This window comes from Squalius cephalus (genome assembly GCF_949319135.1).
Source record: "Squalius cephalus genome assembly, chromosome: 22".
Lineage (NCBI taxonomy): Eukaryota > Metazoa > Chordata > Actinopteri > Cypriniformes > Leuciscidae > Squalius > Squalius cephalus.
In genome coordinates, this window is record NC_137143.1 from 14,805,294 (window position 1) to 14,817,903 (window position 12,610).

At 36.8% G+C, this 12,610-nt stretch overlaps 1 protein-coding gene across 1 annotated transcript in view; it reads right to left on the reverse strand.

Moving 5' to 3' along the window:
- Positions 1 to 4,256: 4,256 nt before the first annotated feature.
- Positions 4,257 to 12,610, reverse strand: part of grin3bb (glutamate receptor, ionotropic, N-methyl-D-aspartate 3Bb) — a 101,335-nt gene continuing 92,981 nt past the window's right edge. Inside the window, exons 7-9 of the mRNA XM_079857665.1 lie at positions 7,273 to 7,437; positions 6,462 to 6,529; positions 4,257 to 5,429 (exon numbers count right to left, since the gene is read on the reverse strand). Of these exons, the coding sequence (XP_079713791.1) occupies positions 4,922 to 5,429; positions 6,462 to 6,529; positions 7,273 to 7,437 (741 nt within the window). The 3' untranslated portion in view covers positions 4,257 to 4,921. The remainder of the gene's footprint in view (positions 5,430 to 6,461; positions 6,530 to 7,272; positions 7,438 to 12,610) is intronic.

Here is a 12,610-nt window from a genome sequence, read left to right on the forward strand (position 1 = left end):
GATTCCAGGTCTAAAAGAGTGATTTATGGTTTTCTGATCAGTTCCTCATTATTATATATTTTTTCCTGTGCCTATTTGCCATTGTCAGAGGAAGCGGATGATTGTAGTGTTTAGATTGTGTAGGATGTCTAGACAGAATCTGGAATGAAAAATTCTCAGTTCTGTGATAAACTCGATTCCATGTCATTCAAATGTATTTAACTGTAATGTTTAAAAAAACTGCATAAAGAGACAAAATTAATTTCCATTTTGAACCTTTTGTTTGTGGTTATTTTTATATCTTTCAGGCATGTTCTATGAATAGGGTACATATTAATTGTTTTAAACACAAATTGTCTGTACCTGCTGGAGGGCTTAACTCTATTAAAATTAATTGTTGGATCAGGAAAAAATCAAACCATTTAAAATATTTATTCAAATATTTATTGTTACTGCATATTGAAATAACTACTGTTACTGCAGCAACCTCATTTTGACATTTTCCACGACATGGTGAGAAGACGAGTTTAAATAAGGATACTATACATATTTTAGCATCAACTAAATTTCATCAGTAAATACAAACCAGCATTTGACTTTTTGGTTCCACTTTATTTTAAGGTATCATTGTTACAGTGTAATTATATATTTAAGTACTGAGTAATATTAAGCAACTACATGTACTTACTGTAGGATTAGGATTTGGTCAAGGGTTAATTGCATGTAATTATGCATAATTTACTGTTATTACTATGGTAAGTACATGTAACATTATGTAACAAAGACACTGTAAAATAAAGTGTTACTGACTTTTTTATTTTAGGCTTTTTTATTTTATTTTTGTAACCTATTCATGGAAAGTACCTTGCTTCTTTGCTTAAGAAACTGCAACATAATGCTAAAATCTCACACAGAAAGTGTCATGCGATGTATTTTTCAAAGTTGCGTCTCTGTATCATATACTTGAAAGGTATTGTAAGCACAAATAAAACTAAATTTTCAAATAACGGGAAATTTTACAAACCAACATTTGACTTCAGTTGAAATTTTTAATTTAGGCTTTTAAATTTGCATCTCTGTTACCTCCATTTTAAAGTGATATATATATATATATATATATATACACACACACACACACACACACACACACACACTAAATGGACAAAAGTACTGGGACACACCTCTTCATTATTGAATTCAGGTTTTTCAATCAGACCCATTGCCAAGGGTGTATTAAAATCAAGCTTCTAGTCATGGAAACTACGTTTACAAAAATCGGTGAAAAAAATGGGTCGTTCTGAGGAGCTCAGTGAATTCAAGCATGGTACTGTGATAGGATGTCGCCTTTGCAATAAATCAGTTAACGAAATGTCATCCCTGTTAGATATTCCACGGGAAAGTGGAAGTGTTTAGGAACAGCAGCATCTTAGCTTTGAAGCAGAAGACCACGTAAGGCTCACTTACTACCAGTGAAGGGAAATCTGAATGCTTCAGCATACAAAGAGACATTTTGGACAATGCTAGGCTTCTAACTTTGTGGGAACAGTCTGGAGAAGGCCATTTTCTATTCCAGCATGACTGTGCCCCATTGCACAAACCAAGGTCCATAAAGACATGGTTGGATGAGTTTGGTGTGGAAGAACTTGACTGGCCCGAAGAGAGCCCTGACCTAAATCTCATTGAACACCTTTAGGATGAACTGGAATGGAGATTGCGAGCCCCACAATTGCTCTACTGGATGAATGGGCAAAAATTCCCACAGAAACACAAAAATAGCCTTCCCAGAAGAGTGGAAGCTGTTATAGCTATAGGGGGGACACTAACAGTTTACAGGTGGTAGACAATTAAGTGAAGTGAAGTGACATGACATGACAAGTCCGCCATGACTGCCCCAAAGATTTTCACCCTAGATAGGGCAGTTAAGGTCACAGTTCCAATTACTTTGGACATTAAAGAGACCTTTCTATTGAGAAAAAAATACCCATGGTTCCAGATCATCTGCAGGAACATACAATAGTCTGCAGATATCTATATATAGATACATCCTCTCACTTTCAATTGTTTTTATATATATATATATATATATATACAGTGCCCTCCACAATTAATGGCACCCCTGGTAAATATGATCAAAACTGGCTGTAAAAAATAAATCTGCATTGTTTATCCTTTTAATCTTTCATTCAAAAAATGTGCAAAATTCTAACCTTTCATTGAAGTAAAAGAATTGAAAGTGGGGGTAAATCACATTATGAAATAAATGTTTTTCTCCAAAACACGTTGGCCACAATTATTGGCACCCCTAGAATTTTTTACGGATAAAATATCTCTGAAGTATATATTCCCATTAATATTTACCTTTTTTAGCACACCAGGGTGACTAGGAACATGACACTGTCCAGCTATGACTTCGTGTTTCACAGGAGTTTAAATATGAGGAAACACAAAGGCCAAATCCGCTTAATCATCCATCACAATGAGTAAAATCAAAGAATATAGTTCTGATGCGTAGCAAAAGATTGTTGACCATCACAAAATAGAAAGTGCCTGTAAGACAATAGCTAAAGAATTGAAAATCCCCATTTTGACCATCAGGGCAATAATTAAGAAGTTCCAATCAACTAAAGATGTTACGAATCTGCCAGGAAGAGGACGTGTGTCTATACTGTCTTAATGCACGGCGAGGATGAAAGTTTGAGTGGCCAAAGACTCTTCAAGGATCACAGATGGAGAATTGCAGATATTAGTTGAGTCTTGGGGTCAGAAAGCCAAAAAAAAAACCTAAAAAAAACCCTACATCCCCACATGTTGTTTGGGAGGGTTTCAAGAAAAATCCTCCTCGCTCCTCCAGAAACAAACTCCAGCAAATTTAATTGTCAGACATGACTGGAACTTCAAACGGCACAGGGTTCTGTGGTCAGATGAGACAAAAAAAAGAGCTTTTTGCCAGCAAACACGCTAGATGGGTTTGGTGAACACAAGGATAAAAAGTACCCCATGTGTACAATTTAATATACCGTTGGATCTTTAATGTTGTGGGCATATTTTTCTGCTGGAGGTCCTGGACTTCTTGTTCAGATACATGGCATCGTGGATTCTATCAAATATCAACAGATAAAAAATCAAAACCTGACGCCTTCTGCTAGAAATCTTATAATGGGCCGTGGTTGGATCTTCTATCAGGACAACGATCCAAAACAAACATCAAAATCAACACAAAAATTTGTTGCGGAGCACAAAATGAAGCTTCTGCCATGACCGTCCCAGTTCCCTGACCTGATGAGTGGAGTGAACTGAAGAGAAGAAGCACAAACATGGATCTGGGAATCTGAAGGATCTGGTGAGATTCTGTATGGAGGAATGGTCTCTGATCTCTTGTCAGGTGTTCTCCAAACTCATCAGGCATTATAGGAGGAGACTCAGAGCTGGTATCTTGGCAAAAGGAGATTGCAAAAAGTATTTAATAAAAGGGTGCCAATAATTGTGGCCAACATGTTTTGGAGAAAAACATTTATTTCATAATGTGATTCCCCCCCCCACATTCAATTCTTTTACTTAAATGAAAGGTTAGAATTTTGCAAATTTTTTGAATGAAAGATCAAAAGGATAAACGATGCAGATTTATTTTTTACAGCCAGTTTTGATCATATTTACCAGGGGTGCCATTAATTGTGGAGGGCACTGTGTATATATATATATATATATATATATATATATATATATATATATATATATATATATATATATATATATATATATATATATATATAATTTATTTATTTATTTTTTTACATTTCTTTAGCAACCATGTAGGAAGACACATCATGGCCATTTTCCAGAGGATGATAATGTCAAGATTCATCAGGCTCAAATTGTGAAAGAATGGTTGTGAGGGAGCATGAAGAATTGGCACCTCTGTGTCATTTTAAGTCTTTGGGATGTGCTGGAGTAGACTTTACAGAGTGCTTGACTCTTGCATTGTGTGCCCCTTGATGGAAATAAATGTTGTGATGTTATTTACATCAAGAGATTCATCCATATATATCAAGATCATCAATGTAGGTTGAAGGTGGATATCCTAAGTGTTTAGCAACTTACATGACAAAGCAGAAACATGCTGACTGTGCATCAAGTGGATGTGTTTCTAATCTGAACTATAATAGTAAATATTGTTTAATTATGATTTATAATGCAGTATTCTCCCCCCACTGTGCACCATGACCCTGTGCAACCATCAAAAAATGTGTGGTTCATCATGAGGACTGTAAAAACAAAAATCAGCCTTACTATGTAAATTAACTCTCTGAGCTGTAATTTTTCCAAGCAAGATATCAAATTTATGACAAGATCACATTTATTTAATTAACATCAAACTCAATTCAAACAGGCAACCTGGCCATTCATATGTCCATATAACTTTATGGAGGGGAAAAAAAGGTCAATAACAATAACAGTTTTGAGATCAGACACAACCAAGCTATAAAATAATTGTCAAAGCAGCCAAGTCAATATTCTGTTCTAACTCTGACTGATGAGACCTCAGGTGCAATAGGAGTTTATTCTGATTCTTATTCACAGATGGGCAGAGGGGAAATGTCCTTCTGGGATATGAATAAACAAAGCTCTGAGAAAAAAGCATGGACTTGCTTGGTGCTTTAAACTTTATAACGTTTCTTCTTCAGGTTTCACCTGCAAAAGTCTGAATGATTCGAAAAAAAAACCCCAACGTGCCAGCATCGCCAGCTTTAACAGCAGTTATGGAGTGATGCTTTAGAAAATAAGCCACATGAGGCCCTATAGCGTTATCATTAGCAAAACGGTACCAAGGATCAATGTTCCCTCAGCATGATGATTTTAAAAGTGTCCCTGGTGTATATGAAAGTTATTTTTGAGGAGAAAGATAGAAAAACATGTCCACTGTTCATTTCAGACATTGTGAGCATCACCTTTTTAAATCTGCTGGCTCTTTGGTGAGTGTGGGGCAAATGGTGGCCGTGACTGTGGGCGGAGCTACTGTGGTCGCCGTGGCGACAGCCGCTCGTTCTTTAGCCAGTGTAGTCTGAAGCTCCGCCCTACGAGCCAGAGCGGCTTTCAAATGCCCACGGATTTCCTCAATCTTCACCTGGAGTTCTTCAAGCTCGCCGTCTTTTGAGGGGCTCGAGGATCTCACCGAGGAGGTAGGCTGCTGAATGGGCCCTCCGTTTTCACACACTCTCACCAATAAACTCCCAGTCCCAGAGCTCAACGCGGATGAGGAGCTGGCCTGACCCCCCTCCGACATGACACGGGTGAGGAGTCGGCGTGTGTTGAGAGTTTCCAGGTTGAAATGGACTCTCTTGTTGTCTTTGGGCTCCTCTTCTGCCTTGGTGCTTTCGTTGTTCCATCTGGCAAAGGATCCAAGGGGAGCAGCTGGAGGAGGCGGATGCGGTTGGGCTTTCTGGATGTTACAACTGGGAAGAGAGATGCAAGATGTGATTTTGTTAAATAGACCACCCAGAAATTAACATTCTGTCATCATTTCTTGAATTTTTGCAATAACCCTGCAATCTCACTCTTTTACGTATAATGAAAGTTAAAGTGGACTGGAGCTCTGAAGCTCCAAAATGACAGCATAAAAGTATCATAAAAGTAATCTATATGACTTGGCTGCTATATTCCAACTCTTTTTGAGTCACATGGACTACTTTTATGGTACTTTAATGGTGCATTTAGAACTTGACAGCTCCAGTCTCCATCTACTTTTCATTATACTGAAAAGAGCAGCCAAAATATGAATCAAAAAGTTACCATATGTGACTCCGGAAGTGATAAAGTCATGGAATTATGGATGAGTGTGGAATAACATGAGAAAAAGTATGACAGAATTTTCATTATTGGGTGAACTATCTCTTTAAAAAAGCACACCATTGTTGTCCATCATTATATGATCCTCAGGTTATCCTGTAATAAGAATAACAACACTGTACTGCTGATGTTAACTTAAAATTATTACAAATCATAATTGAAATGAAGCAGAAATAATATATAAATATTAGATGAAAAAACTTGAATAAAAACAAAATTATAGAAATGTTGCCTTGGCAACTAACTCAAGATTTAAGTACTAAAACTAAAATAAAAATAACTTAAAGTTAAATCGACATTTAAAAACTATGCAACTAATTAAGAACATAAAATTACTAAAACTTAAAATTATATTAAAATTAAAACTGAAAAAATAAAAATAAAAGCTAATTCAAAATATTAAAAAAAATCATGAATATTATTTATTTTTTGGTAAACTATCCCCAAAAAGAGCTCCACTAAAGTGTAGACATTGAAATCCACTAAAATCAGCAACATTCTGAGTAAAAAAGAATGAAACAAACATAAACCCAAGTCCATTTTTTTGACATTTAAAGTGGAGAGCAATGAAACGATGTGATAAGCACAATCCTGCTGTTATTAAAATGGAAAATAGATTAATAAAACAAAGTCAAAACCTTTTCTCTGTGTTCGCCCGCTGCCGTTTCACATCCTCATAAGTCATGTTCAGTGCTCTGTGGATCTTCTGCAAAAAAGAAAGAAAGAAAAGGAAAGAAAAAAGGATTTGTCTCAGCATGAGATGAATGAGAGAGATCAACATCATGCTTTTGATTTTAAAAATCAATATTCCAGAGATGGCAATTACAGACTCGGCTTGGCAGTAATCCCTCCACACCCCTCAGAGAAAGTAGCTTATAAGACCCTGAGAGATCAAGCACGGCTCATTTACAGAGTCAAAGCTTTGCCCCATGAATAGCAGAGCTGTGCCATTCGTAGTCTTAGTTATCAGCGGAGGGAAGAAAGGAAACATTTTGATGAAATAATAAACTGGCGACAGCTCAAATTTAGCAAAAAACAGCCCAGTCAATAAGAAACATCATGAGCATTAAAGGGACAGTTCAGTCAGCTTTGAAAATGTGGCCAGTTATTCACACTCACATTGATCAAAACATGTATGTTGGGTTTAATGGAACACAAAAGAAGATATTTAGCGTGTTATATATATTATATTTGATGTTAAAAACACCAAACATGACAAAAAGCAAAGTAAACGTACCACAACATTAGTGTAAATCTATAAGATGTGGTTACCATTCACGGTTTTTTTTGAAAAGAGCAGCTTGGACATTCTGTGAAACATCTCGTTTTGTAGTCCATGAGAAAAGTGAAAAAACAAAAAAGTCAAACTGGTTTGGAAGGGATGAGCAAAGCATGACAGAGTGTTTATTTTCGGGTGAACTGTCCCTTTAAATTAGCCTCATGGCTCACCTGACTGGTGTGAAGCCAGTATTTGAACTTCTGTTTGCGGCGGATATGTGGCAGAACCAGGCGATAGAAGGCATGTTCTCCAGCCAGAGTGAGTAAGGCCCCGGTCACACCCACACAAAGCAACAAAAACAACCCTGAGAAGTGACGAATGCCCATCTGCAGTGTCTGGAAAGAGAGAGAACACACATAGAAGAAATTATACACTGCAGATTTAATGACCAAATGGGTGTGATGCAGTACTTGTACACAGGGGGGCAGTATACTCATTCTGACTGATATTTCATTAGTCTGAGAGAAGAGCATACCCTTCCCGGAGTGCCTTTGATGGAAAAGGATTCATACCAACTTGAACTAATTGACATTAAAAATCATCTTTAAACCAAAGCAGGAGCCACATCAATATTAGACGGGGAGAGCTGATCTGTATGTACCTCTAGATTGTTAGAGCTAACCACAGACCTTAGACACAAAAATCAATCAAATCAAACAGCTCTAATTGTGTTTTTTAATCATAAATCTGTAGGTTTTTGAAACTGCAGAAAGAGTTTTCACACTGCATAAAATCAAGCTAAGATGACTGAAATGCTAAAACTTAAAGGTACAGTAGAGTGTGTAAATTTTTTTAGGTTAAAAAACATTTTCTATGCTGTGTTGACATATTTTTGTACCTGAATGTTTAGTCAGACATATTAAAGGGTTCATCCCTCTTTTTTTTTTTTTTTTTTTTTTTGTGAAACTTGATTTAGTCCCATTAGGGGCGGGACATTCTTATTCTAAAGAGCATTTGATTGGAGAAAATATATGGATAATAGTTAATTTTCCTGTAAAAAATTACTAAATTTTAAATTAGATAATAGGCAACTTTATCAGTAGAATAGAATATACATTTTTAAAAGTTGGAGGTTGGTAAGATTTTTTTATGTTTATGAAAGAGGTCTCTTATGCTCACCAAGGCTGTATGTATTTGATCAAAAAACATTTATTATTTTTATCAATGTTGAAGACAGTTCTGCTTAATATTGTTGTGGAAACTTGATCCTTTTTTTTTTTTTTTTTTTTTTTTTTTTGCAGAGTCAACTTTTAAGTGAAATATCTAAAGGTTTATTTCCCTGAATGTGTAAACAATTTAAGGGTGCGTCCTTCCTAGTCCAGTCCTTCTTAGGCTTGTAGCCTAGTGTCCCCCTCAGCATTAAACGCTAGAAATGAGACGTCTAGTAGGTGTGCATGGCTACGTCACACATGTTCCCGCCCCTGCGGTCGTGGCATGAAAATACTATTAAAAATTAATTTTGGAAAAATACTTTGTATTACGAAATTTATATTAACTCCCACCCAGTGTCTTACATTATTGGCAGTTTAGTGTTGGTGATTAATTTACAGCAAAACAAAAGATAACACCAACACTTTCATGTCCGAAAACATTATTTTTGTCTTACATTTCATAATAAAATATAATACAAATGAGCAAATGAAAAAGCTTGGGTTGATGAATATTCGATCCCTTACTTCAAAAGCACTTATTGTTAATGATATGATTACAGACTATAACCAAGATGTGCTGTGTTTGACAGAAACCTGGCTAAAACCAAACATTACATTACTTTAAATGAGTCCACCCCGCAAGATTACTGTTATAAACATGAACCTTGTCTGAAAGGCAAAGGGGGAGGTATTGCTGTAATTTATAGTAATATTTTCAGAATTACTAAGAAGTTTAGTTTTAAATATAATTCTTTTGAAGTGTTGGTGCTTAATGTAACAATATATAGTGCAAATGATAAATCATGTTTGAGCCACCAGGGCACCAAACAGACTTTATCAAATAATTTGCTGACTTTCTATCAGAGTTAGTACTGGCTGCAGATAAAGTCATAATTGTTGGTGGTTTTAATTTACATGTAGATAACGAAAAAGATGCATTGGGATTGGCATTTAAAGACATTCTTAACTCTATTGGAGTTAGACAACATGTGTCAGGGCCTACTCATTCTCTTAATCATACTCTAGATCTAATACTATCACATGGAATCAGTGTTGATGCCATTGAAATTCTGCAGTAGAGTGATGAACATCTCAGATCATTATCTAGTCTCATGTAAACTTAATTTAGCCAAGACTGCAAAGCCGACTCCGTGTTACAAATACGTTAGACCTATCACTTCTGCCACTATAAAGATTGCTTTATTAATAATCTTCCTGATCAGTTTCATCATCTCAACATCCCAGATTGCTTAGAAGAACTCAAAATTGCGACAGAAACTTTTAACTCTCTCTTTTCCAGTGCTTTAGACACAGTTGCTCCGTTGCGCTTAAAGAAGATTAAAGAAAATAGTCCAACACTGTGGTACAACGAGCACACTCGGGCCCTTAAGAGAGCAGCCAGAAAAATGGAGCGCAACTGGAAGAAAACAAAACTAGAGGTATTTTGCATTTCATGGAAAGAGAGCTTGATTGCATACCGAGAGGCCTTAAAAGCTGCTAGATCTGCTTATTTGTCAACCCTATTAGAAGAAAATAAACAAAACCCTAGGTATTTATTTGAAACAGTGGCTAAACTAACGAAAAATAAAGCTTCAAGCCCAGAAGTTTCCAAGCAGCACAGCAGTAATGACTTTATGAACTTCTTCACTTATAAGATTGATAATATCAGGGAGAAAATTATAACTATGCAACCGTCTACTACAGTATCGCATCAGGCAGTGCATTGTAGTGTCCCTAAGGAAAAATTCGATTCATTCATTGCTATAGAAGAGGAAGAATTCTCTAAACTCATTAAATCATCTAAATCGACAACATGTACAATGTTAGACCCTATACCGACTAAGCTACTGAAAGAGATGCTTCCAGAGGTCATAGATCCTCTTCTTAATATCATTAATTCATCTTTGTCATTAGGATACAAACCAAAAACTTTTAAGCTGGCTATGATTAAACCACTTGTTAAAAAATCACAACTTGATCCTACAGATTTAGTCAATTACAGGCTCTAACCCAATTACAGAATCTACCTTTTCTGTCAAAGATACTAGAGAAGGCAGCATTTTCACAACTATGTTCCTTTTTAGAAAGAAATGATATCTGCGAGGATTTTCAGTCAGGATTTAGACCGTACCATAGTACTGAGACTGCTCTCATTAGAGTCACAAATGATTTGCTCTTATCATCCGATCGTGGTTGTATCTCACTATTAGTGTTACTCGATCTTAGTGCTGCATTTTACACTATCGACCACAACATTATTTTAAATAGACTCGAAAATTATGTTGGCATTAGTGGAATTGCATTAGCATGGTTTAAATCATACTTATCTGACCGTTATCAGTTTGTAGCAGTAAATGAAGAGATGTCTTATCGATCAAAAGTTCAGTATGGTGTACCACAAGGCTCAGTAACATTGCTGTTCACTCTATACATGCTACCCTTGGGAGATATCATTAGGAAGCATGGCATTAGTTTTCACTGTTATGCTGATGATACTCAGCTCTATATTTCTTCACACCCTGACGAAACTTACCAATTCACAAAATTAACGGAATGCATAGCTGATATAAAAAATTGGATGACTAACAATTTCCTACAACTAAATTCTGAAAAAACAGAGATTCTAATTAATTATTGGACAAAAAACTTCCTCACGTAATAACCTAGAATACTGTCTAACACTTGATGGCTGCGTCATCGTCGTCGGTTAGGAACCTGGGTGTGCTCTTTGATACCAATCTTTCATTTGAAAGTCATGTGTCTAGTATCTGTAAAACCGCATTTTTTCCATCTTAAAAATATATCTAAATTACGTCATATGCTTCCAATGAAAAATGTGGAACAATTAGTTCATGCGTTCATGACATCAAGGCTAGATTATTGTAATGCTCTACTGGGTGGTTGCCCTGCACGCTTAATAAATAAACTACAGCTGGTCCAAAATGCAGCAGCTCGAGTTCTTACCAGAACCAGGAAGTATGACCATATTAGCCCAGTTCTGTCAACACTGCATTAGTCTCTCTGTTTATCTGAAGTTTACTGCAGTCTGCTGGATCCAGGCCGTATCCAGATCTGATGAAGGACCTGTGCCTGGGACACGATGACAACACAGTCCTGAAGTGTCAACCAGTCCCTCCCCTGTGAAGGCCTTCCCTTCCCTTTACCTCAGACCAGATAAAATGTTGTCGGGATAATTCTGGTTTGTGTGGCTACGCAGACATGACAAAAAATAATAATTTCTGTATTATAAATTTTGCTCGACGTCTGCATTTTCGTTTGTTTTTTTGAGGTATGCGCAGAGATAGCGGATAATCGTTTGCACCTTCGAAGTTCGAACCTATTTCAGGGAGTGCGTTCTCGAGACACCAGGCACTGTTGTTGTGCGGATGGGCGGCCGGAGCGCGTTAAGGGTTTTCCTGTTAGAACGGTGTTGTGTGGTGTAGCGTGTGAATCAATCAATCAAAAAGCTGGACAATAACTTTATCCTAGAGCTGTTGTAAAGCCTAAACAATCTGTTATGGTAATTTCCTATTATCACTGTAAAGCTGCTTTGAAACAATCCATATTGTTAAAAGCACTATAAAAATGAAGGTGGCTTGACTTGACTTAATAAACTCAGATAAGCTCAGTACTGACTCGTTTTCTGTCTGTTTATTTTCGTGAATTGAAATGTGTGCAAAGGATTGTGGGTGATTTAAGGCCTTGAAGGATACATCCGATGCATCCTTCAAAACAGGACGCAAAACGAAGGCTGCCTTCAAATGATCCTTCAAATTGATGTGGTCTTCAGCGACGTGTGGTGATGTAGCCGCTGAGTTACGCAGCCTTTGTAGGATGCAGCCTTCCGTTTGAGAAACACACTAAGACTCAAAACAACCTCTGTTTGTTTGAGCTTCCTAAGCAGCCCGACATAGCAACAGCGGCTCAACCAATGGAATGAGTTTGTGGCGGAGCTATATGTTTGTCAATCAAGGGAAGATGGGAGGAGTGTTCGGGGAAACCCTTTTGAAAACCGTCTCTAGTTTTGCACTTTTGTTTGGTGCAGATATTGCACAACCGAAACAGAGACTACAGAAAAGAAAAGAAAACTACATGAATTAACTTACAAGTCTTTCATCTGTGTGTTTTGACCGCAGGGCATAAGACCTGTGTCTTGCCAGATAAACTTTTCATCTGCTCTATAGCTCTAGCAAACTCTTTTTTTTCCGGGTATGTGTTCTCAAAACCAATGAAAAAGCAGGTGAAGTCAGATTCACTGTGTATTTTACTTATCCACAAGTACAAATTCAATCCTGTAAATCTTGTGAGGCCACTACGTACTGCCAATCAAGCAGCATTCTGGGAAATAACACATCCT